The sequence below is a fragment of the Rhinatrema bivittatum genome, chromosome 5, assembly GCF_901001135.1.
Source record: "Rhinatrema bivittatum chromosome 5, aRhiBiv1.1, whole genome shotgun sequence".
Lineage (NCBI taxonomy): Eukaryota > Metazoa > Chordata > Amphibia > Gymnophiona > Rhinatrematidae > Rhinatrema > Rhinatrema bivittatum.
In genome coordinates, this window is record NC_042619.1 from 368,498,752 (window position 1) to 368,526,123 (window position 27,372).

Sequence of the window (27,372 nt, forward strand, 5' to 3'; positions counted from 1 at the left end):
GGGGCATCAGAGGCATCAATGGTGCCGATGTGCGTATCGCCCCCGATGAATGAATCGGTGGTGAGGGACGACATGGCATCGATGGCTGAGGCAATACCCCAAAGGAGGAATGCGGAACGGTGTTTCTCCTCCTGATGAAGTAGTCATCGGGGAGCGCACCGGAGCCATCGGAGACCCGGGAATCACCGGTGGAAGGGCAGTCATGAGCGCCTCCATCTGGGATAGCATCAGTGCCAGCGCTGCTGGAATCGGGTCGGTGACCAGTTCCACTCTCGGTGCCGGAGGAACCTGGAGTCGTTGCATCGCCTTGTCGATGGCCTCCTGGACCAGCCGGTCCAGTTCTTCCCAGAGACCTGGGGCAATCAGTTCCGGCTCCGTGACGGAAGAGGGAGCCTGAGGCTCAGTCGGAGGGACCACCTTTACAGGCGGAATCGTGTCTCCCAAACCCTGATCGGGTGAGGGTGGCCTCGATGTACCGGTCGCAGGAATGGTCGGTGCCGTTACTGGACGGGGCTTCTTCGATGGTGGCTCGGACGGTGGCGAGGTCGATGATTTCGCTCCCTCGACTGTCTGAGACTTACGATGCCGATGTTTCTCCCTACGATCCCCTCGATCTTGAGGGGGAGAAACGGGAGTCGATGGCCGTTGCTGATTATGCCCGGGTTCCATCCCCGGCTTCTCCACCATTGATGAATATACTGATGATATTTCTGCTAAAGGAAAAAATACCAGCTAACACCAGAAACCTTGAATGCCAGACTCTGCAGGAAAAGTTATAAACAACTCTTGCAGGACTTCATAGATAACAGAAGAATCAACAAAGAATCAACAAAAGTGAGACACAGGGTGAAGCAAGAGACGGCTTTGAAGGGTACGAAGCAGGCAATCTGTTCTAAGGAATGCAAGGGAGAGATAAGGGGGAGACAAAACTAACAAAACAATAAAATTTGTGGTGTGAAAACATGCAAGCAGAAACCAGATGGCTTGCTGACTTTGCTAGTTTAACAGATATAAGCAGTAAGGGCTCTAAGCAAGGGTTCGGTTCCAAAGCCAGCGCTATGCTATTTACTATAATGTAAGTATATTGTTTTGTTTTCCTGTATGTATCGCTCTCTGGTTGTTTATACACAGTATATGATTTACATTAAAGAATAATAAGGAAAAGTAGAATCAGAGTTGTTCTTTTAAACAATTTTAACTTTGCATTGGGACTTTTCAACACCGTGAAGACGTCGATGGTGGGCGGTCAACAGACGGTTGTTGATGGTGGTGCGACTTTGACGGTGCCGGTTCCGATGACGTTGATGCGATGGACGGCGTCGGGGTGTGAGCACGGAAAAAGGAGTCCCATCTTCTCCATTCTGGCTTTGTGACCTTTTGGTGTCATAAGGGCACATTTGGTGCAAGTCAGGACATCATGCTCACGACCTAAACACATTACACAGACTCCATTAGGGTCTGTGATAGACATGGTACGAGTACAGTCCGGGCACCGACGAAAACCCGATGCCATGGCCATAGAAAAAATCGAGCCGTGGTACGGTCGATGGCCAGTAGGCCGCAAGGGCCAAACTCGACGGTAATCGAAGAAAATCGGTGAAAAACTTACCGGAGTACCGCGGCCTGAGAAAAATTAGGAGAGGGACCCCTGTGGGGTGAACTAATTTTAATTAAGTCCGTGAGGAAAATTCCTGTCAGGAATCTCTTCAGAGCTCCTAAACAGCGAGGCTACTGCTGCGCGGAAAAAAGAAGACTGAATGGGGACCCCTGCTGGTTGCAGGGTTGGTGCCATGCTGGGCATGTCCAGTAGGGGCCAGTCAAAGTTCTGGAAACTTTGACAGAAGTTTTCCGTGATTGGGCTCCATCCTGATGATGTCACCCATATATGAGGACTACCAACCTGCTTGTCCTGTGAGAACTTCCCATTTCATCCGCCACCTGATATTTCAACTCAAACTTCAAATTTTTATGTATCAAAAATACCACCCCTGCTTTCCGCCCTATAGCTGGAGAATAGTAGCTGTGCCCCATCCATTGCCTCTTCAGTTTGAGACTTTCCTCCGCTGAGAGGTGAGTTTCCTGAAGGGCTGCTATTCCCACCCTCTGCCGCTGTAGCACACTGAGAATTTTCTGCCGCTTACTAGGAGATCCTATACCTCCCACTTTCCATGAGATGAATCGCAGTTTACCTATCTAGTAACTAATCTAGAGAAATAACCATCTAAGCTCACATTTAACAAAATCGTTGTTGACCCCCCCAACCTGGATGACCAACCTGGAAATAGCCCAATGTTCAATACCCATACCCCTCTCCCCTGCTGCTCTCTGCAGCACTCCCCTCCCTCCCAACCATATACAAGATGCGAACCCCATACTCGCCCTAAGAAATGCGGGCAGGAGATCCGTATAGAATGCGATCAGGTGCTGACCCCCCATGGAAGCCAAGCCTCAGCCTATACAAATGCAACGTGTATCCTGCTAACCAAGATAGAGCATATGCAATCAGCCCAGGACCATAAAACATTCTAGTTGTACATAGGGAAAACAGGAAAATACACACCAACAGTGTGGCACAGGTACTAAACATTTTTTAAACAAAATTGAACTTTGTTCTGAAAGAATCCCATCCTACCAAAGTAGAAGTCCAGAGTCCGTGATCCCTAGGAAATCAAGGAGGACCCAGGGGTTGTTTTAGCCATCCCGACGCTTTTTCCGGATCCTCAAACGTGAACACCCTGCCATCCTTCCATATCTTCAGCGTAGCAAGGAATTGCAACGCAAACCGAAGATTCTGATTTAAAAGGTCGGTGCATACACTTGAGAAAAGGCGACGTTTGGACGCCACTGCCGCAGAAAAGTCCTGGAAGATTATTACTTTGTGGTCCTGTTATCTTAAGTCCCAGAGTTTCCAAAACGCTGTGAGGACTGCAGCTCGTTGCGCCCAATTTAAGAACTGCGCAATTACCAGACGTGGTCATCGATCCGTGTCCCGCTTGGGTCCGAGGCGATGTACCCGTTCAATATCTAGTTTGCCCTCCAGTGAAGGCATATTCAATGCACTGAGAAGCCAACCTGCCAGAAAGGAGTGCAGATCCCCATTGGGCACAGATTTGGGAATGCAAAGAAATTTAAGATTGAGAACCAGGCGCGCATAAACAAGGTCCTCTAGTTTGTCATCTGCCATTTTTATCGCGACTTCCAGCATGTTAACCGGGGCGGTTAGGGCCTGGTAGTCCTCCTCCACCGCCGAGATTCTGCCCTCCACGATGTCTATCCTCCAGCCAATGTCTCCTAGGGACTCCTTCACTGCCATGAAGTCAGCACTTATGCCCACAAATTTATTTTCAAGAGCGGCAACCACGGCGGTTAGCCACACTACCGCTGCATCATCCAGGCCTGCTCCCTCTGAAGCCATCTTGGTCTCCGTGCCGATTGTTTTTGTTTTTTCTTTCCGCGGAGGTTTAGCGGACATCGCCGACAAGCTTTGAAATGCCAGGTCAGTGATCCCTTCCTTTAGCCAGGGGGGATTTCCTCCCGGTGCTTGGTAGAGTAGGCTGAAAGCTTTAATTTTGCAGGTTTTGGAGGGTCAGCACCTGGAGCCCTGGTGAAAACGATCCACCAGGCTCACCGCATCACGTGACCTCGTGTTTCAGTTTTTTATACACTTCCTAAAATCCACAAAGATCTTCAACACCCTCCAGGCCGTCCGATTGTTTCTAGCTGTGGATCCCTACTTGAACCATTGTCTCGTTTCATAGATCAATTTTTGGCACCATTTGTCGCTCAGATGTCATCTTTTATTAGAGATTCTTCGGATATGGTTCTCTTCTTAGATTGAAAATTGACACTACTGCTCTGAAACTTGTGACTTTGGATGTTGAGGCGTTGTACATGTCCATCCCTCAAGATGAAGAAATTGAAGTGGCCATTGTTTACTTTGACCAGAGTTCTCGACCACATCGCATTCCAAGCAATTTTCTAACACAGCTTCTGGAATTGGCCTTGAAAAAGAATTTCTTTGCTTTTAGTTCTACCTTTTTTCAACAGATCTGTGGGACAGCCATGGGGGCTACCATGGCTCCAGACTTGACCAATACCCCAGAACTAAGTCTATTCCATGTTACCATTGCTAATGGCAGTGGCTATTCCCACCTGATGCCCTGGATCATGGCTGAGGAGGGATATGAAAGAGGCCGAGGGGGGATATGATAGAAGTCTTTAAGATCATGAGAGGTCTTGAACGAGTAGATGTGACTCTGTTATTTACACTTTCGAATAATAGAAGGAGTAGGGGGCATTCCATGAAGTTAGCAAGCAGCACAGTTAAGACTAATCGGAGAAAATTATTTTTCACTCAACGCATAATAATGCTCTGGAATTTGTTGCCAGAGGATGTGGTTAGTGCAGTTAGTGTAGCTGGGCTCAAAAAAAGTTTGGATAAGTTCTTGGAGGAGAAGTCCATTAATGGCTATTAATCAAGTTTACTTAGGGAATAGTCACTGCTATTAATTGCATCAGTAGCATGAGGTCTTCTTAGTATTTGGGTAATTGCCAGGTTCTTGTGGCCTGGTTTGGCCTCTGTTGGAAACAGGATGCTGGGCTTGATGGACCCTTGGTCTGACCCAGCATGGCAATTTCTTATGTTCTTATGTTCTTAATTTATATATGCACATGTTTGAAGAGAAATTGGCTTACTCATCGTTCTTTTGAGCAACAGCTCATCATCTGGAAACGTTACATTGATGATGTTTTTGTTTTGTGGTGAGGTACTGTTGAAGAATTTGGGATTTTCTTTAGTTGGCTAAACTGTAATTCAAATCTGCATTTTACTGCTGATATTCAGCATAAGTATATTTATTTTTTTGACATCAAAATTGAATTGACTAATGTAGGTTTTACCACTTCAATCTATAGGAAACCAGTTAGTTCAAACACTTATTTACATTTTCAAAGTGCACATCCTTGATCTCTCAAGGCAAGCCTTTCAGAAGCCAATTCATTCACCTTAGAACACTTTGTTCTATTACTGGGGACTTTGAGACACAATCACAAGTTTTGTCTGAACGTTTTCTACAATGAGGCTATCCACACACATGTATTCGAAAAGCTTACTTATGGGCAAAATGTTCATACCGTGAATGGTTGTTCCTCCCTCGATCGAATGAAGAGTTGGCTAGTCTTACATGTGTTTTACCATTTTCACCTGAGGCTAAAATTATTAAGAAATCTATTTTGAAATATTGGCATGTCCTGCAGATACATAATGTTTTTCAATCTCCTCCACGGATCACCTTTTCTCGCGCTAAAAATCTAAGAGACCGCTTAATTTATTCTGATTTTTCTTTTTTACCGGAGTCTATAGTCTCAATTTCTGGGTCTCATCAACTATGTCAATCTTGTTCTGTATGTATCAACTCTATGATGGTCAATCATTTTTTGGAGGTATCTTTCAGATTCAAGATTTATTTGAAACATAATACCACAGTACATCTACCATGGTTGTGTATTTGATAAAATGCCCGTGTGACCTGTTATACATTGGTAAGACTAAGCGCATGTTGTTTTTTTTTTTATTTATACCTTATTAAATTTCTTAACATTTTCCAATGAGATAAGAATAAGAATATTGTGAATTACATCAGCATACAGTAGGCAATCTTATTATATAATTAAAAGAAAAAACAAATGTAATATCACCAAATACAGTCCATATTATGGGAAGCACAATCATTAAACAATATTCAAGAAAATATCCAACTGATAATTCAGGAGATATATAATTTTTACAAAACTAACTATCCAACTTGGAAGCTGCTATAACCCTATCCACCTTTATCTAGAAGGAAAGTTTCCAGATGACCAGGGTCTGAAAAAACAAATGTATTCTTTTGAAATGTGATCAAACACTTGTAGGGATATTTGAGGAAGAAAGTAGCCCCTAAGGTCAATACTCTCTGCCTCATTGAAAGGAACTGTTTTCTTCTAAGTTGTGTACTCCTGGAAACATCTGGGAATATTTGCACTAGTTGACCACAGAAAAGTAAACTTTTATTTTTAAAGTATTTTTGTAACACCAAATTGTTTTGCTGTTCTAAACTAAAAGTCACTATTAAAGTGGCTTTAGTTTGAATATTATCTTCTGAAGCCTCCAAAAAAGATGTTAAATTGGGGCTATCAGGTACAAGAACATCCATTCCTCCATCTGATACAGCCACAACTCTTTTTAAATTTGTAGCATAGTAAATTTTTGATATAAGCAAATCATTAGATATACACAATATTTCCTTCACATATTTTTAAATAATTCTTGTGCTGAAAGTAATCTAGTGATAGGAAAGTTCAAGAGGCGCAAATATTTGCTTCTCATAGAATTTTCCAATTCTTCTATTTATTTATTTAAAGCAGGGCACACTTCTGCGGCGCCGCACACACGAAGGAGCACAAACTAAGGGGCCTGCCCCTTAGTGCGCCCCTTCATACGTCCCTGTGCAAGACTCAGTACCCAGCCGTATTTACTGGTCAACCCTGCACCAGTATTCCTCTAATAGTCTGATATAACTGCGACAGAAGCTATTCAACCCTCATCCATACCAGCTACTTCAAGATCTTCACTACCTCCACCCTCGGCAACTCTCTAGTACATATTTACTTAGTACGTGCTTCTTAAGTCTTACTCCTCATGACTCAAGGATACCCTATACCTATCTTACCCTACAGCTCCCTCACTAGGGTGAGCCTACCGACGCAGTACCAAAGCCGACCCAATAGAAATCTCATTCCTATCATGATCTCTCCTACCACCCAACTCCTTGGACTGGTCCTATTCACCCTCACACTATTCAACGCTCAATCGATCACCAGGAAAACCCACATCCTCCACGACTACCTTCTTGACTCCAAGCCAGACATCTGTGCTATCACTGAGACCTGGCTCAAACAGACAGATACAGCCTTGATAAATCAGCTTCCTACTCACCTATATGATGTCTTCTCAATCCCCAGACAAAGGAAAATAGAAGGAGGCCTCCTCTTAGCAGCCAAAAAAGAACTCAGTCTTACCCTACAACCTATCAATACAATATTTAAACTAGAGGTAGGCTTGTTCAAATCCAAATCCCTCCAAATCCTCTTCACATACGCTCCCCCTGGACTCCTAGATTCAGATGCCTCACCTCTAGTAGAAATCATAGCCAAATACCTAATCCTGGTTTCCCCAGCTATTATTTATTTATTTATTTATTTTTAGGTTTTTATATACCGGAAGTTCCTGTATACAATACATATCACTCCGGTTCACAATTAACAATTAACTATTATCGTAGGGGACTTCAATCTACACATAGACTCAAACCCCCTTTCATCCAACTGCGAAGCTTTCTTAACCTCCCTCACAGCCATGGGATTCAAACAACTCGTGAACGTGCCCACACACAAAGCTGGGCATACACTCGACCTCATTTTCATAAATGCCAACTTCGCTCAGCATTCTCCCCCTTCATGTCTTCCAGTCCCATGGTCTGACCATTCTATTATCACCTCTACACTCAAGATGATAGGAAGATCTTCAGTTCACCCCCCCCCCCCCCCCAGCACACTGCACTACAGGAAATCCTGCACCTCAGAAGTCCTCAGCAATTTATTGGTCCAAAAACTCGCCAACCTTGATCTATCAAACCCCAATTTGGCCCTACTCTCTTGGCAAAATATCACGGAAGCAATAGCCAATAACTTATGCCCCTGTTTGACAAAGAATATTAACCCTGCTCAGAAAAATAAACAACCATGGTTCTCGAAGGAGCTCCGTTCATTAAAACAAGACCTCAGACAGAAAGAAAAGAAATGGCGGAAGACCCCAAACCCTAACTCTCTAGCTAAATATAAAGCTGCCCTCCACTATTATGGAATTGCGACACTACGAACAAAAAGGGACTTTTACGCCCTCAGAATCCATGAGCTGATATTCGACGCAAAGGCCCTCTTTTCTTACGTTTCGGAACTCACCAAAACCACCACCTCTCCCATCCCTGATGACCAAGCACAATCGAAAACCAATGACCTGGCACTCTTCTTCCAGAATAAAATATCCAACACTCTAACAAGATTAACATCCAGCACTAACACGCCACCCATCCCCTCATCCCCGCTCACAATCTTGGATGCGGAGTTGGAATCTTTCGAACCTACTTATGCTATAGAGATAGAAGCCATTCTAAAGAGAATGAAACCTTCCACACACCCACTCGACCAAATTCCATCTAAATTACTACTTCTAGTGCTGGACTCGATTTCCAAATATCTAGCAGATATTATTAACTGCTCACTCTCACAAGGAATCTACCCAGATGCTCTCAAACTGACTTCTCTCAAACCTATACTCAAGAAACCAAATCTGGACCCTGGCGACCCTAATAATTTCCGCCCTATTTCCAATCTGCCGTTTATAGCAAAGATCATGGAAAAAGTGGTTAACAATCAACTATCAAACTATCTTGAAGAACATAAAATCCTCCATCACTCACAATACGGATTCCGCAAAGCACATAGTACTGAAACCCTCCTCATCTCCCTTACAGACCACATTAGCTTGGGCCTTGATAAAGGACATCCCTTCCTGTTAGCGCTCCTTGATATTCCGCAGCGTTCAATACAGTAAACCACTCCATCTTACTAAATCGATTATCAGACATAGGAATCACAGGATCAGTTCTTAGATGGTTTGACTCATTCCTCAGCAATAGAGGCTATAAAGTTAAAGTCAATAATAAGGAATCACCACGCATCAACTCTCCACTCGGAGTCTCCCAAGGCTCCTCTTTATCTCCCACCCTGTTCAATATCTACCTCCTCCCTCTCTGCCAACTGCTCACGAATCTAAATCTGAAATTCTATATATACGCGGACGACGTACAAATTTTGATCCCTGTAACTGATTCTTTGGCAAAATCACTCAAGCAATGGGACACCTACCTGCAAATGATAAATCTTCACCTTACGGGCCTTAACTTGGTACTTAATACAGCCAAGACGGAACTCCTTCTTATTACACCAGAAGACGTTGATCATCAACAGCTGTCGCACGCTAACACTCAAATCACTCAAGCAAGAGACCTGGGAGTTATACTCAATAGACATCTGAGTTTAAAGAAGTTCATAAACCTCACTACCAAGGATTGCTTCTATAAATTACAGGTGCTCAAAAGACTCAAGCCTCTACTATACCATCATGACTTCAGAACTGTCCTGCAGGCTATTTTGTTTTCCAAGGTAGATTATTGTAATTCTATTCTCCTAGGTCTCCCAGCATCTACCATAAAACCCCTCCAGATGCTCCAAAATGCGGCAGCGAGAATCCTGACGAACACTAATAGGAGAGATCACATCACGCCTATACTCAAGGATCTGCATTGGCTCCCAGTTAATTTTAGAATCCTTCACAAATCTCTCACTATTATTCACAAAAGCATCCACCATCAGGTCCCCTTTGACCTGCAATTCCCGCTCAAACTACACATCACGGCTAGACCTATTAGGGAAGCTTATAAGGGATCTCTACACGCCCCTCCAAACAAAGCTGTGCACCGATCAACCATCAGAGAACGGGCTTTTTCGACAGCAGGTCCTTCTATCTGGAATGCTATACCCCCTGACCTCCGACAGGAATCTTGCCTTCTGACTAAAAAAAAACCAACTCAAGACATGGTTATTCGGTCAAGCCTTCCCCTGATCCTAGACTAACATTGCTATAGCATAGCCATGACTCAGATTAAACGTAGGACTCCCAAGTTCCTATCACATGCATAACTGTAATTAGTTATTGAATTCCTCCCCACTGCATTTCCACTTCCCAGTTGTATTCCCTTGTTTTATTGTAACTTGTTCTCCTTCTAGTTATGGTTTAATGTGTACTATTACCGTTGCGGTCTTTGTTCCCTGTAAACCAACTTGATTTGATTTGTATCACAAAAATCGGTATAAAAAAGCTTTAAATAAATAAATAAATACATATTTAACACTTTTCTATACCGACCTTCATGAATAAATTAAAATCAAATCGGTTTACATGTAACATGGAGGGAGCTGACTAAAGATAGTCTGTGAGCAGGAGTGAGGGGTGGCTGTTGAATAGTGGAGAAAGCCCTGGAAGAGTGAATTGTAGCTTAGGCTAGGGTGGTAAAGTTCTTATTCGGTGAGTTGCTGGCAGAGGCTTCAATTTGGAAGAGGCTTGGGATTGGAGGGAGTGAGGTTTCTACTGAGCAGCGTTTAGGTGCGCACGAAGGGGCGCACAAAGGGGCAGGCCCCTTTGTGTATATATTTGTTTATATATAATCAATGAATCTTTAATAAAAGTAGTTCCTGATGTCTGCAATGATGCTATTTGCATAGCTGTAGCTGTTATTTGAAGTTTCTAATTGTTCTAAACGTTTTCCATGTTTTTCTAATGTTTTCTTAGTTTCTAAAGCAAAATTGGTGGATTGGGACATGGATTGAGATAATCTTCTCTCCATTTTCATAACAGCTCTCCACACACCTGTCAAGGTAATAGTTTCAGGCTCAGTCACTTCTAGATCTAATTCAAGGGGCAGATTACTTGCACACGTTGCTTTATTACTTTAATCTGCCGCTTTAGCCTCTGATGCCTGATCCATTAAATTTTTCCCTCTGTTATTAATAGATGTTAAAGTCATCAGCTTTGGGGAAGTTTCAACTTCATTAACCCCATTGCTACCAGAGGGTGGATTGGATATTTGGCTCTGGGCAGGACTCACAGAAGCCCCAGATGAGAATGTAATATCTGGGATAACCTCTCTAGAGGTTTGACTCACCCTCTTTATTAGATGATCATCCATCGGTCCTCTCACTTCCTTTACCAAGGGAGTAGAAGCCAAGATCTTTATTTTCCTCTTTCTCCCCATAGATATGGAGAGGATCTTTTTTCCAAAATCTTTCTCAGCTCCCCTTTGGTGTGTGGCTTCGGCTGTGCACCGCTGTGCTTTGAATTAAATAGCACAGCGTTCACTCCCAGCTGACAACAGAGGGTAGGGGCAGGAGCTGGTTTGCCTGCTCTTCCGGGTTGCAGTCCTTCTCTCCCTTACACCTCGTGGTGTCACTCTCCAACAGAAAGGCTTCCACAAACCTCAGCTGTGCTTTGAATTAAATAGCACAGCGTTCACTCCCAGCTGACAACAGGGGGGAGGGGCAGGAGCTGGTTTGCCTGCTCTTCCGGGTTGCAGTCCTTCTCTCCCTTATACCTCGTGGTGTCACTCTCCAACAGAAAGGCTTCCCAGACTAAGCGCATGTTAAAAACTCGAATGACAGAACATCACTCTAATATAAAAAATGCTCGTATTGATGAACCCCTGGTCACTACTTGTACGCAACTTGGACATTTTTTTTACTGATTTAACCTTCTGAGCGATTGATCAATTATTACAACATTGGTGGGGAGGAAATCAGGGATTACAGCTTCTTCGTTTAGAACAACGTTTGATTTACAGACTCAAAACAATCACTCCTACTGGTTTGAATACTGATTTAGATTTGCATGTTTTCTTGGGATAAGATTTTCTGTCGTTTCTGTGATTACATTCCTACTTACAATTAAGATGAAACTGGATATCAAAATTATGATATATCCGAAGCAAGAAACCTGTGAGATGACCAAGGTGTGAAAGGGGATCTTAGGGAAGATACGGTTATTGCAGAAAGACTAAATTAATTCTTTGCTTCCATTTTTACTAATGAGGATGTTGGGGAGATACCGGTTCCGGAGATGTTTTTCAAGAGTGATGAGTCAGACGAACTGAACCAAATCACTGTGAACCTGGAAGATGTAGCAGACCAGATTGACAAACCAAAAAGTAGCAAATCACCTGGACCAGATGGTATGCATCCTAGGGTACTGAAGGAACTAAAAAATGAAATTTCTGATCTATTAGTTAAAATTTGTATCCTATCATTAAAATCATCCATTGTACCTGAAGACTGGAGGATGGCCAATGTAACTCTGTAACAATGTAACAATGTTAGTCTTGGAGAAGGTGCAGCTGAGTACTAGAGGGGGTAATGTTCAGACTCATAAGAACATAAGAACATAAGAAAATGCCATACTGGGTCAGACCAAGGGTCCATCAAGCCCAGCATCCTGTTTCCAACAGTGGCCAATCCAGGCCATAAGAACCTGGCAAGTACCCAAAAACTAAGTCTATTCCATGTAACCATTGCTAATGGCAGTGGCTATTCTCTAAGTGAACTTAATAGCAGGTAATGGACTTCTCCTCCAAGAACTTTCCAATCCTTTTTTAAACACAGCTATACTAACTGCACGAACCACATTCTCTGGCAACAAATTCCAGAGTTTAATTGTGCGTTGAGTAAAAAAGAACTTTCTCCGATTAGTTTTAAATGTGCCCCATGCTAACTTCATGGAGTGTCCCCTAGTCCTTCTACTATCCGAAAGAGTAAATAACCGATTCACATCTACCCGTTCTAGACCTCTCATGATTTTAAACACCTCTATCATATCCCCCCTCAGTCGTCTCTTCTCCAAGCTGAAAAGTCCTAACCTCTTTAGTCTTTCCTCATAGGGGAGTTGTTCCATTCCCCTTATCATTTTGGTAGCCCTTCTCTGTACCTTCTCCATCGCAATTATATCTTTTTTGAGATGCGGCGACCAGAATTGTACACAGTATTCAAGGTGCGGTCTCACCATGGAGCGATACAGAGGCATTATGATATTTTCCGTTTTATTCATCATTCCTTTTCTAATAATTCCCAACATTCTGTTTGCTTTTTTGACTGCCGCAGCACACTGAACCGACGATTTCAATGTGTTATCCACTATGACACCTAGATCTCTTTCTTGGGTTGTAGCACCTAATATGGAACCCAACATCGTGTAATTATAGCATGGGTTATTTTTCCCTATATGCATCACCTTGCACTTATCCACATTAAATTTCATCTGCCATTTGGATGCCCAATTTTCCAGTCTCACAAGGTCTTCCTGCAATTTATCACAATCTGCTTGTGATTTAACTACTCTGCACAATTTTGTGTCATCTGCAAATTTAATTATCTCACTCGTCGTATTTCTTTCCAGATCATTTATAAATATATTGAACAGTAAGGGTCCCAACACAGAACCCTGAGGTACTCCACTGTCCACTCCCTTCCACTGAGAAAATTGCCCATTTAATCCTACTCTCTGTTTCCTGTCTTTTAGCCAGTTTGCAATCCACGAAAGGACATCGCCACCTATCCCATGACTTTTTACTTTTCCTAGAAGCCTCTTATGAGGAAATTTGTCAAACGCCTTCTGAAAATCCAAGTATACTATATCTACCGGTTCACCTTTATCCACATGTTTATTAACTCCTTCAAAAAAGTGAAGCAGATTTGTGAGGCAAGACTTGCCCTGGGTAAAGCCATGCTGACTTTGTTCCATTAAACCATGTCTTTCTATATGTTCTGTGATTTTGATGTTTATAACACTTTCCACTATTTTTCCTGGCACTGAAGTCAGGCTAACCGGTCTGTAGTTTCCCGGATCGCCCCTGGAGCCCTTTTTAAATATTGGGGTTACATTTGCTATCCTCCAGTCTTCAGGTACAATGGATGATTTTAATGATAAGTTACAAATTTTTACTAATAGGTCTGAAATTTCATATTTTGTAGTTCCTTCAGAACTCTGGGGTGTATACCATCCGGTCCAGGTGATTTACTACTCTTCAGTTTGTCAATCAGGCCTACCACATCTTCTAGGTTCACCGTGATTTGATTCAGTCCATCTGAATCATTACCCATGAAAACCTTCTCCATTACGGGTACCTCCCCAACATCCTCTTCAGTAAACACCGAAGCAAAGAAATCATTTAATCTTTCCGCGATGGCCTTATCTTCTCTAAGTGCCCCTTTAACCCCTCGATCATCTAACGGTCCAACTGACTCCCTCACAGGCTTTCTGCTTCGGATATATTTAAAAAAGTTTTTACTGTGAGTTTTTGCTTCTACAGCCAACTTCTTTTCAAATTCTCTCTTAGCCTGTCTTATCAATGTCTTACATTTAACTTGCCAATGTTTATGCTTTATCCTATTTTCTTCTGTTGGATCCTTCTTCCAATTTTTGAATGAAGATCTTTTGGCTAAAATAGCTTCTTTCACCTCCCCTTTTAACCATGCCGGTAATCGTTTTGCCTTCTTTCCACCTTTCTTAATGTGTGGAATACATCTGGACTGTGCTTCTAGAATGGTATTTTTTAACAATGACCACGCCTCTTGGACATTTTTTACTTTTGTAGCTGCTCCTTTCAGTTTTTTTCTAACAATTTTTCTCATTTTATCAAAGTTTCCCTTTTGAAAGTTTAGCACGAGAGCCTTGGATTTGCACACTGTTCCTTTTCCAGTCATTAAATCAAATTTGATCATATTATGATCACTATTGCCAAGTGGCCCCACCACCGTTACCTCTCTCACCAAGTCCTGTGCTGCACTGAGAATTAGATCTAAAATTGCTCCCTCTCTCGTCGGTTCCTGAACCAATTGCTCCATAAAGCTATCATTTATTCCATCCAGGAACGTTATCTCTCTAGCGTGACCCGATGATACATTTACCCAGTCTATATTGGGGTAATTGAAGTCTCCCATTATTACTGCACTACCAATTTGGTTAGCTTCCCTAATTTCTCTTAGCATTTCACTGTCCATCTCACCATCTTGACCAGGTGGACGGTAGTATACCCCTATCACTGTAGTCTTCCCTGATACACAAGGGATTTCTACCCATAAAGATTCAATTTTGTATTTAGTCTCATGCAGGATGTTTATCCTGTTGGACTCTATGCCATCCCGGACATAAAGCGCCACACCTCCTCCCGACTGCTCCTCTCTGTCATTGTGATATAATTTGTACCCCGGTATAGCACTGTCCCATTGGTTATCCTCTTTCCACCATGTCTCTGAGATGCCAATTAAGTCTATGTCATCATTTACTGCTATACATTCTAGTTCTCCCATCTTACTTCTTAGACTTCTGGCATTAGCATACAAACATTTCAAAGTTTGTTTTTTGATTGTATTTTTATTCTGCTTTTTAATTGATAGGGATAAGTTAGAATTTTTTAGCTCAGGTGAGTTTTTAGTTACAGGCACTTGGACTACTTTTCTAATTATTGGAACCTCACTGTCGGGATGCCCTAATTCTAATGCATCATTAGTATCCTTTAAAGATACATCTCTCCGAACCATGCGCTGCTGAGCGACTGTCGGCTTTCCCCTTTGTTCTAGTTTAAAAGCTGCTCTATCTCCTTTTTAAAGGTTTGCGCCAGCAGTCTGGTTCCACCCTGGTTAAGGTGGAGCCCATCCCTTCGGAAGAGACTCCCCCTTCCCCAAAAGGTTCCCCAGTTCCTAACAAAACTGAATCCCTCTTCCTTGCACCATCGTCTCATCCACGCATTGAGACTCCGGAGCTCTGCCTGCCTCTGGTGACCTGCGCGTGGAACAGGGAGCATTTCAGAGAATGCTACCCTGGAGGTTCTGGATTTAATCTTTCTACCTAAGAGTCTAAATTTGGCTTCCAGATCCTCCCTCCCACATTTTCCTATGTCGTTGGTGCCCACGTGTACCACGACAGCCGGCTCCTCCCCAGCACTGTCTAAAATCCTATCTAGGTGACGCGTGAGGTCCGCCACCTTCGCACCAGGTAGGCATGTTACCAGGCGATCCTCACGCCCACCCGCCACCCAGCTATCTACATTCCTAATAATCGAATCACCAACTATGACGGCCGACCTAACCCTTCCCTCCTGGGTAGTAGGCCTTGGGGAGATATCCTCAGTGCGAAAGGACAATGCATCACCTAGAGAGCAGGTCCTTGCTACAGGATCCTTTCCTGCTACATCTGGTTGGTGCTCTCCCATTATGAGACCTTCTTCCTCCAAGGCAGCATCAGGGCTGCCAGTCTGAAGTTGGGACTGGACTACTATGTCCCTGAAGGTCTCATCTATATACCTCTCTGTCTCCCTCAGCGTGAACATCATTGGATTTTCACTTTAAATTCCGTGGCCCCTTTTGGTCTTAATGAGAAGATTAATTGGTATTCATTGATTTGAAGATCTGCTATGGTTGCTCAAAAGTTTTTGCAGGGTTTTTGTATGGTCATTGATTTGAAGATCTGCTAGGATTGCTCAAAAGTTTTTGCAGGGTGGTTCGCCTTAAGGTATAGTAGGGGCGAAAAGATTGGGACATTATTCACGATGAGTATCTGTAATGGGGCCATTAATGCCGGACATAATATCTGACTTGGTTGAAGACTAAATATGGGGTATGGTTGTAATGCTGGACCTTGTAGGCGACTCCCGTGTATGTGGAATATTGCTCAGAGGACGACCTGGTTGGAGACTGAGGTTGTTGTCATAATTTCCGGTTCTAAGGGTTTAAAGAGTTCCAGTTTGTCACCATGTTTTCAAGCAATGCGAGTTTCAATGGAGACCGCAAAAATAGTAATGGATCTAAGAAGAGCCGTTGGTCACTAACTAATGGAATATTGATGGACTTTGTTGGACGTCACATTTCTGAAGGAGTGATTCCCCTGAGGCAGGAACCCTTGTTGGTCCAAAACGCGATCGTGTCGGGACTGAGATTGAGATACCTTTTGCAATGAGTATCATCATATAATTTAGTTGAGACTGTGACTATTATCAAAGCTTAAAATAAGAGCTACTGAGGATATGTTATATTTTGAAGTTCATCAGCAAATTTTACTTAAAAGATAAAATATGAGAAAAAAATGATATAAATAAATTAAAATGACCCGATACCATAACAAGAGTCTGTTACATTGTACTGACTCTAGGAGTAAGGGTCCTACAAAATTTGCAGTTTGAAAGTGGATGGCTTTATAATACATGTATGAAATAGACACCAGTTTAACCACACATTGGATTAAGGGTAGTAATCTCCATGCCTTTTGTTAGGGGTAGTAGCTGCCATTCCATGCTGGTTACCTCCCATGCACTCTTTTCTTAATTTCCAGCTCTGGCCTTTCGGGAAGCTACTGACCTTCTTCATAGATATTGTAAGAAAAATTGATGAAACAAAATCAAAGGAAGAAATTTTCATAAAAGAAGACAACTCAAACAAAAAAAAAAACCAACTGAGATTGGAAGCCTTACAGGGGCCACAGCCTAAAGCGGGCTCATTGACAAGAATGTTAAAAAATAAAGCTTAAAAAACTTAAAGAAAATCTTTATGATATTCGAGAAATAAATATTAACTTATTCTAGTTTCTAGGAGCTTCAATTTTGTAGGTGCTTTGTAACCTATTTTAACAACAAATCTGTTCCCCCTCTCAAGCACAGTGGATCAGTTTATTTGATATTTTCCTTGCTTGGTAATATTATCACAAAACCAATGAGAGGGCATAGCAGCCAATTAAGCAATCTGTTTGACTAAACAAATCTCGCAGCATTATAGTAACTGTAAGATATTTTCAGCAGTGGTTCTCGGTTAAATGTGAACAGTTTTCTCCAACTTACTTGTTCCAGCTGCACCTCGAGGGACTCAAGCCTTTCTTTCAATCTGCGACGTTCAGACTCTGAACTAAGAAGGTCAAGTCGCACTGAGCTGAACTCCCCCTCGGTCTCATGGGCTTTGGCTTCCCAGGTTTCTGCCTGTATGCTGGCTCTGCGATATTTTTCCAAAAGTTCCCAGTTCTCTTTTTCCTGAAAGCAAAGGAATATCATCACTGATTTTGTTTCTTCTTTATCAGATTTATCAGACAGTAGACATGTGCAAGTCAATAAACATGCATGATTTCAATCCAGATGTGTATCCCTTCCTTGGCCTACTACAGTTTTTCTTTCAACTCAAAAGCACTTTTGGAAATTCATAATACATCACATTTATGTGCAGGTTTCCAAGTCTAAAACAAAAGAAGCTCTTTAATCCATATCCTGATCAATTTTTTTTGGAGAGCATTTGAAAATGGTAAATAAAAAAAAACTATAAATGTTTTCACTTCTAAGTTGCTTGTACCACTGATTAAGGTGTAGTGCCTTGTCTGATGGATTCTGTGGCCCAGAGCCTTTCACAGATGTTTTGTTTTCTGGTTAGGACAGAGTAGTGCTGGTAAGGGAGAAATTACTACTTACCTGATAATTTCCTTTACTTTAATGGGTACAGTTAATCTGACACTTAGCAGTAATCCCCAGAAACGCAGCCACTCAGGAGGACAATATCATCACCATCTGGCAGCCAAGGGCAGGAAGTTGGATTAACCTGACTTCATTAAAGAAAAGGAAATGATCAGGTAAATTGTAATTTCTCCTTTCTTAGCATTCAGACAGAATAATCCACACCAGTGGGATGTACCAAAGCTACTCCTGAATAGGGCGGAAGGCTGCCCACGGTCCAATCAACACTGCAGGCACAAAGGCTGCATCCTCCCAGGCCGGCACATCCAGCCAGCAATGCCTGAAAAGGTGTGTAAGGAGGACCACGTCACAGCACAGCAAATTTCAACGGGAGACAACAATCTAATCTCCACCTATGTCACTGCCTGTGCCCTAGTGGAATGAGCCCTAATCTAGGGGTAGGTTTAGGGTAACCATACGTGGCTGTGACTACCTTAATCCTTAATCCAGCGAGCTATCGTAGCATGTGATGCCGGCTCACCCTGTTTACTCCCACTGTGATGTATAAACAGCTGGTCTGTCTTCCTGAAAGGTTTAGAAACTCCAAATACCTCAAGAAATGCCTCGACATCCAAGATCCGTAACAGGTAATATTCATCCGCATCTCTCTGCCTGTTCAGAATGTGCAAGGAAATTGATTGATTCAAGTGAAAAGCCGAGACCACCTTTGGCAAAAAAAATGAAATAGGACTCAGCTGTATCACCCCCAGAGTCACTCATAGAAACGGTTCCCGGCAAGACAAGGCCACCAGTTCAGAGACTCTCTGCGCAGAACAAATTGCCACAAGAAACACCATCTTCAAAGTGAGTAACCTCAAGGAGAGGCTATGCAGTGGTTGAAAAGTGGGACCTGCCAAAAAATCCAAAACCAGATTAAGACTCCACAAGGGCACTGGCACAAGCTTCCAGCCGACTGATGCTCCACAGAAACTGTTCTGTACTCCAGCACTCCTGTGCTATAAACCCCTGACAATGAGCCCCCTAACCCTGGAGGCTCACTTCCATTGTGAGTACTAGCCAGTTGGCTGTTCGTAGGGAAACTCCCCTCCTTAGATGATACAATTACAACCACCATTGCAGTTGGATGCTGATCTCCACCAGTAAGTGAGGCTGTATCGACTAGACCTGAGACTGTGGAATCCAATCAGCAAGCAGCGTGCGCTGAAGAGGATGCATATGCACCCTTGCACATATGCCCATATGCATCCCCTTCAGTGCACACTGCTTGATCCTTGGAGTCCCCAGTCTCAAGAACTACCTCTAGGGTGGCTGCCATCAGCCCAAGCACCTGTAGATAAGTCCACACTGTCAGGCATATTGTTTCTGTCATTAGTCGCATCTGTGCCATCAGCTTTTGAATGAGGATCTCTGGCAAGAAAACCCTGCCTTGCTTCATGTTGAAATGAACACAGAGATACTTCAGTGTCTGGGATGGCTGTAGATTGATCTTGGCCAAGTTTACCATCAACAGTTCCTGTATCAAGGAGACCACCTTGGATGAGATCTGCCCTGAAGGCTTTCATACTCTTTGCTCGAATCAGCCAAATATCTAAGTACGGATGGACTAGAATGCCATCCTTGTCTCAACACTGCTGCTGCCACCATCATGACGTTGGAAAAGATTCTGGGTGCGGTGACCATATCGAAGGACAGCGCTTGAAACTGATAATGTTGTCCCAAAACAGTGAAACGCAGAAACCGTTGATGCTCCAGCCAGATGGGAATATAGGTATGCCTCTGACAAATCCAGAGACGTAAGAAACTCCCCCCATTATCACTGAGCTTAAGGTTTACATGCGAACAAGTCACCCACAAGTGACTGTTGACTCCCTTGAGATCTAGGATGAACGAAAGGAACCCTCCTTCTTGGGCACCACAAAATAAATGGAATATTGGCCCGTATTTTCTAGTGACATGGGCACTGGGATCACAGCCCACAGGCTGAGGAGTCTTTACAATGTACACTCCACTGCCTGCCTCTTCTGTGGAGAGCTGCATGGAGACATCATGAAAATGTCCCAAGGAACACTGAGAAATTCCAGAGTATAGCCATCTCCTATTACCTCCAGAACCCACTGGTCTGACGTGATCTCCACCCACCTCTGATAAAAAAGAGAAAGGCAACCCCTTATTCCCTGTTCCAGGGGGTGGGTCAGCACTCCTTCATTGAAAGGCTTGGAAGGCACTGCCACTGGAGCCTGCGCCCTGTCCGGGCTGCCTGGGACGAAAGGACAGAGACCTACCCAGGAGCCTTATATGTAGAAAAGCACGCGAACTTGATTCTGATAAGTGAAAAGATTGACATCTGTAGATTATTTTTGTTTTGTGTATTTTTGTATATAATATTTATTAGATTTTGTGCTTTATGCTGTTTTAAAAATTGTTTAGTATTGTAACCTGTCTAGAACATCTAGTGTCAACTTAAATGGGATATAAAAACTTTTAATAAATAAACAAATATTGAGGTCAACACTCAAAGTTGTTTACATGAATAACTCACATGTTATCTGTCTGAATGGGAAGGTTTTGAAAATCACACCACTTATCTGGTGCGATAGGTAAGAAGAGAGAAGTGGTGATCGTTGGTAACTTTAATATGCCGGATGTAGACTGGAAAATCCCATCTGCAGAAACTAAAAATAGTAGAGCGATAGTGGATGCCATGCAAGTAACTTTGTTCAAACAAATGGTATTGGAACCCACGAGAGAAGGAGCTATACTCGACTTAGTGCTCACTAATGGAGATAATGTCTCTGATGCCCAGGTAGGCGCCCACCTCAGCACCAGTGATCATCAAACAGTATGGTTTAATATCACAAAAAGGATATGGAAAAGAAGCACAAAGACCAGAGTTTTACAGTTCAAAAACACGGACTTTGATGAAATGGGGAAGTACCTGGAGGAAGAACTAAAAGGCTGGGAGAAAGAGAGAGATGTGGATCAACAGTGGACCAATCTAAAAGGAGCAATTACCATATATGTTAGAAAAGTAAAGAAAAGCAAAAGAAAAATGAAACCTATCTGGTTCTCTAAGGAGGTGGCTGACAAAATAAAGGCAAAAAGAACAGCGTTCAAGAAATATAAAAGATCCCAAAGGGAGGAGCACAAAGAAGAATATTTGATTCAACTGAGGGAGACAAAGAAATTAATCAAGACGGCAAAAAGTCAAGCGGAAGAGAGGATTGCCAAGGAGGTAAAGAGAGGTGACAAAACATTTTTCATATACATCAGTGAAAAGAGAAAAGTTCAAAGTGGTATAGCGAAATTGAAAGATGGAAAGGATCAATGTGTGGAGAGAGACGAAGAAATGGCAGAAATATTAAATGAATACTTCAGTTCTGTGTTCACTAAAGAGGAACCTGGAAAAGGACCGTCGCTAGTTAACAAGAAACTGGAGGGGAGTGGAGTAGATGTAACTCCATTTACAGTAGAAAATGTATGGGAAGAGCTGGAGAAACTGAAAGTGGACAAAGCCATGGGGCCTGATGAAATTCATCCCAGGATACTGAGGGAGCTCAGAGATGTGCTGGCGGGTCGGTCCGCTGTGTGACTTGTTCAATAGATCTCTAGAAACGGGAGTGGTGCCGAGTGATTGGAGAAGAGCATTGGTGGTCCCGCTTCACAAGAGTGGGAACAGAGAAGAGGCTGGTAACTACAGACCGGTTAACCTCACTTCGGTGGTGGGAAAAGTAATGGAGTCACTGTTAAAAGAGAGAATAGTGAACTATCTACAGTCGGGAGAATTGCTGGACCAGAGGCAGCATGGATTCACCAGGGGAAGATCCTGTCAGACAAATCTGATTGACTTTTTTGATTGGGTAACCAAGGAATTGGATCAAGGAAGAGCACTCGATGTCATCTACTTAGATTTCAGCAAAGCTTTTGATACGGTTCCGCACAGGAGACTGGTGAATAAAACAAGAAGCTTAGGAGTGAGTGCTAAGTTGGTGACCTGGATTGCAAACTGGTTGACGGACAGAAGACAATGTGTGATGGTAAATGGAACTTTCTCTGAAGAGAGAGTGGTGTTAAGTGGTGTACCGCAAGGATCGGTGTTGGGACCGGTCCTGTTCAATATCTTTGTGAGCGACATTGCGGAAGGGATAGAAGGTAAGATTTGTCTTTTTGCGGATGACACTAAGATCTGCAACAGAGTGGACACGCCGGAAGGAGTGGAGAGAATGAGACGGGATTTAAGGAAACTGGAAGAGTGGTCGAAGATATGGCAGCTGAGATTCAATGCCAAGAAGTGCAAAGTAATGCATATGGGGAATGGAAATCCGAATGAACTGTATTCGATGGGGGGGGGGGGGGGGAAGGCTGATGTGCAAGGAGCAGGAGAGAGACCTAGGGGTTATAGTGTCTAATGATATGAAGTCTGCGAAACAATGCGACAAGGCAATAGCAAAAGCCAGAAGAATGCTGGGCTGCATTCAGAGAGAGGAACATAGAAAAGGGAAGTGATTATCCCCTTGTACAGGTCCTTGGTGAAGCCTCACCTGGAGTACTGTGTTCAGTTCTGGAGACCGTATCAACAAAGAGACAGAGACAAGATGGAAGCGGTACAGAGAAGGGCTACCAGAAAGGTGGAGGGTCTTCATCGGATGTCATACGAGGAGAGATTGAAGAATCTGAATATGTACACCCTGGAGGAAAGGAGGAGCAGGGGTGATATGATTCAGACCTTCAGATACTTGAAAAACTTTAACGATCCAAAGACAACGACAAACCTTTTCCGCCAGAAAAAAATCAGCAGAACCAGGGGTCACGAGCTGAGGCTCCAGGGAGGAAGACTAAGAACCAATGTCAGGAAGTATTTCTTCACGGAAAGGGTGGTGGATGCTTGGAACGCCCTTCCGGAGGAAGTGGTGAAGTCCAAAACTGTGAAGGACTTCAAAGGGGCGTGGGATAAACACTGTGGATCCATCAAGTCTAGAGGGCGTGAATAAAGTGGAGGCAGCAAAACACTGCACGGAGCGGCAGTAGCCACAGAGGCATTCAAACACTGCACGGAGCGGCAGTAGCCACAGAGGCATTCACGGAGCGGGATGCCAGTGGCCAGTGGTTATTGTTCCACCTTCACGGAGCGGAAGGATGGAGGGTAAGAGTGTGGGTAAGAGGGTAACAGGGGTGGGTAAGAGTATGGGGCAAGGGTGTGGCCTGCTTGTTACAGCAGTTGCTACCCCTAATTGAGCTGGATGTCACTCGGATGCAGATACGGCGCTGCTCTCTAAATTGGTGGTGGGGTGGAGGGGAATTAGGGCTGGAGGGTACTGGAAGCCAATAGTAACAGGTGGGAGAGAGAAAAAGGGAAATAAAAATGGATAAAGTGCGTAGCTTGCTGGGCAGACTGGATGGGCCATTTGGTCTTCTTCTGCCGTCATTTCTATGTTTCTATGTTTAAAATATAGCCGGATAAAAAAGAAGCGTTTTTTGGGCATTTCAGGGAGGAGTTAAGTTAGCCGCTAACTTAGCTGATTTTTAGCTATAACCAGTTAAGTTAGTTGGATAACTTCAGACCTGCTTCAAAGCAGGTCTATAGTTATCCGATCTTGTGTGGCCAAATAATTAGCTACTTGACTGAATATGTTCAAAGATATTAATCCCTGCCAGGAGCAAGGAATACACGTATCCGCTCCTGACACTCCAATGCTGCTTCTGTCAGAATTAGTGCTGATTTTGTAAACTGTGCATAATGTAGAGCAAGTGCTGGAAGACTGACAGAAGCAGCGCCGGGAATGGGTAAGTTTATACCTCTCTCCCAGCAGGGATAGCAAATGTTGCTTACTTGTAACAGGTGTTCTCACAGGACAGCAGGATGTTAGTCCTCACATATGGGTGACATCACAGGATGGAGCCCAATCACGGAACACTTTTGTCAAAGTTTACAGAACTTTGATTAGCCCCTACTGGGCATGCCCAGCATGACACTAACCCTGCAGCCAGCAGGGGTCCCCCCTCAGTCTTGTTTAAAAGCTACAAGTAGTGCCGAAAAGTAAAATAAGAAAATGTTACGAACCCAATACCGCGGGCGGAGGGCGGGTTTCGTGAGGACTAACATCCTGCTGTCCTGTGAGAACACCTGTTACAGGTAAGCAACATTTGCTTTCTCATGGGACAAGCAGGATGGTAGTCCTCACATATAGGTGAGTACAGAGCTGAGGATGTCCGAGAAATGCACCAAATGTACCCAGGTGTGCAAGGCACTAGGACTGGGATAAAAATTTGGCCGCGGGCATCCTAAACCCTAATGGGCAGGCGGAAGGGTGTTGGTACGTCACGTTGTAAATAGGTTAAGAAGGACAGACTGGCCGAAGATGGAATCTTGTCTTCTGGCCTTGTCCATACAATAGTGGGCTGCCCTGCAAATGTCAGGAAGCGGCACCGATCGTAGGTGTGCTACTGAAGTCGTCATGGACCTCACAGAGTGTGCTTTAACACAGTCGTGAAATGGAATGCCCGCTTGCTGATAGCAAAAGGATATGCAGTTCGCCAACCAGGAAGAGAGAGTCTGCTTACCCACAGGCTGCCCTAACCTGTTAGGATGGAAAGAGACAAACAGTTGAGAGCTTTCCCTGTGGGCAGCTGTACGGTCTAGGTAGAATGCTAGAGCCCGTTTACAGTCAAGGGTATGCAGAGCCTGTTCTCCTGGATTGGAATGGGGCCTGGGAAAAAAGGTAGGTAGTATAATGGATTGATTGAAATGAAAGTCCGAAACTACCTTAGGCAAAAACTTAAGGTGAGTGCGGAGTACTGCCCGGTCCTGCAGAAGTTTAGTGTAAGGCGGATAGGTAACTAGAGCCTGTAATTCACTAACTCTGCGAGCCGAAGTGATTGCCAGAAGGAAAATCACTTTCCATGTGAGATAGCGAAGATCACAGGATTGAAGAGGCTCGAATGGTGGTTTCATGAGCCGACCCAAAACCAGACTGAGGTCCCAAGAAGGGGCCTGAGGACACAGTGGAGGCTTGAGGTGAAGCAAGGCCTTCAGAAAATGTGTTACAAGGGGTTGTACGGATATGGGTACATCCCTGACACCTTTATGGAAGGCGGCTACTGCACTGACATGCATTCTGATGGAAGAAGTTTTTAGACCTGACTCTGGTAAGTGCCAGAGATAGTCCAAAAACTTCGTGATTGGACAGGTAAAGGGGTCAAGGGACTGAGAAGAGCATCATGACGTAAACCTGTTCCATTTGTAAGAGTAAGATTTTCTCGTGGAAGGCTTCCGTGAAGCAATCAGGACATGGGAAACTGGTTCAGAAACGTTAAGTGGCTGAAGGATTAACCTTTCAACATCCATGCCATCAGGGACAAGGCTTGAAGATTGGGGTGGCGAAGGCACCCGTCATTTTGAGTGATCAGAAGCGGGTCCTTTCCTAAGGGAATGTGCCTGCGAATGGAGAGATCCTGAAGTATTGGAAACCACACTTGGCGTGGCCAGTGAGCTGCTATCAGGATCATGGTTTCCTTGTCCTGATGTAACGTCACGAGAGTCTTCGAGAGAAGAGGAGGTGGAGGGAATTCATAAAGTAGACCGGTTGCCCACGAGAGGGAGAATGCGTCTATGGGCTGAGAGTGTTGGCTGCGAATGAGAGAGCAGAAGTTCTCTACGGTTTTGAGGAGACACAAAGAGGTCTATATGAGGATATCCCCATTGTTGGAAGGGAGTTCGCTACTGAGGGGTTGAGAGACCACTCATGTGGTTGAAAGGTGCGACTCAGCTTGTCTGCCAACATATTGTCCACTCCTGGCAAGTAAGTGGCCCTGAGGTACATCAAATGGGAGAGAGCTTCCGCCAATATCTGTGCAGCTTCCTGACACAGAAGAAAGGAGCCCGTGCTTCCCTGTTTGTTGATGTAACACATGGCCACCTGGTTGTCCGTCTGGATCAGGATAACTTGATTTGAGAGGTGATCCTGAAATGCCCTGAGAGCATATCTGATTGCTCAAAGCTCCAGGAAATTTATTTGGTGTTTGGCTTCTTCTGGAGACCAAGATCCTTGTGTCTGCAGATTGGCCACATGGGCTCCCCAGCCGAGGTTGGAAGCATCGGTGGTGAGAGTTAATTGAGGGTCTGGAGCCTGAAAGGGCAAGCCTTGGAGGAGATTGATCTGAGTTTTCCACCAGGCAAGAGACTGATGGAGTGAGTCGGTTACGTGGACAATGGTCGACAGGGGCTGATTGCTTTGAGTCCATTGAGACCTTAGAGTCCACTGCATGACTCTCATGACCAAATGGGCCATTGGTGTGACCTGAACTGAGGACGCCATGTGTCCCAGGAGGATGAGAAAGTGGCGTGCAGTCGTGGAGTGCTGAGATTGCAGCTGGTGTGCAAGAGACACGAAGGTGAGAGCTCGCTGTCAAGGTAGAAAAGCCTTTGCCTGCAAGGTTCCAAGTCTGCCCCAATGAACGACAAGGTTTGAGATGGGACTAAGTAGGATTTGTCGTAGTTGACAAGAAATCCTAATGAAATTAAAGTGTGTAAGGTTAGATTGAGTGATGAAAGAGCAGCTTGCTGAGTGGGGGCCCTAATTAACCAATTGTCTAGATAGGGGTAGACGTGAATACCTTGAGTCCTGAGGAAGGCCGCAACTATTACGAGGCATTTTGCGAAGACTCGTGGCATAGACGCTAGGCCGAATGGAAGCACTCGGTACTGATAGTGCTTGGGGCCTACTAGAAACCTCAGGTATTTGCGATGAGATGGAATTATCACAATATGAGTGTATGCGTCCTGGAGGTCCAGAGAACAGAGCCAGTTTCCTCTTTGTAGAAGAGGAAGAAGCGAGCCTAAGGTTACCATTTTGAATTTCTCTCGCTGGAGGTACTTGTTGAGGGCCCGTAGGTCCAAAATAGGATAAGTGCCTCCCGATTTTATGGGGACTAGAAAGTACCGGGAATAGAATCCTAGGCCGTGCTGAGAGTAGGGTACGGGTTCTATTGCCTTGGATTGGAGAAGGAGGGAGACCTCCTGATCCAGAACAAAGCAGTGATTGGATGTTCTCCACGTCAGTAGAGGTGGGAAGTCCGGTGGCATGGAAAGAAAGTTCAGATGGTAACCCTGAGCAATTATCGCTAGTACCCATTGGTCTGAGGTGATTGAGTGCCATATGTTGTTGAAGTGGCATAGTTGGCCTCCCACTGATATGTGAGGCTATGGTAGCTGGCTGCTGCTCTCTAA

The 27,372-nt window shown here is 44.0% G+C and overlaps 1 protein-coding gene across 1 annotated transcript in view; it reads right to left on the reverse strand.

The window, feature by feature from the left end:
* TSGA10 (testis specific 10) overlaps positions 1–27,372 on the reverse strand; it is a 607,624-nt gene that overhangs the window by 159,523 nt on the left and 420,729 nt on the right. The window contains exon 15 of the mRNA XM_029604773.1: positions 17,532–17,717. Within this exon, the coding sequence (XP_029460633.1) occupies positions 17,532–17,717 (186 nt within the window). The remainder of the gene's footprint in view (positions 1–17,531; positions 17,718–27,372) is intronic.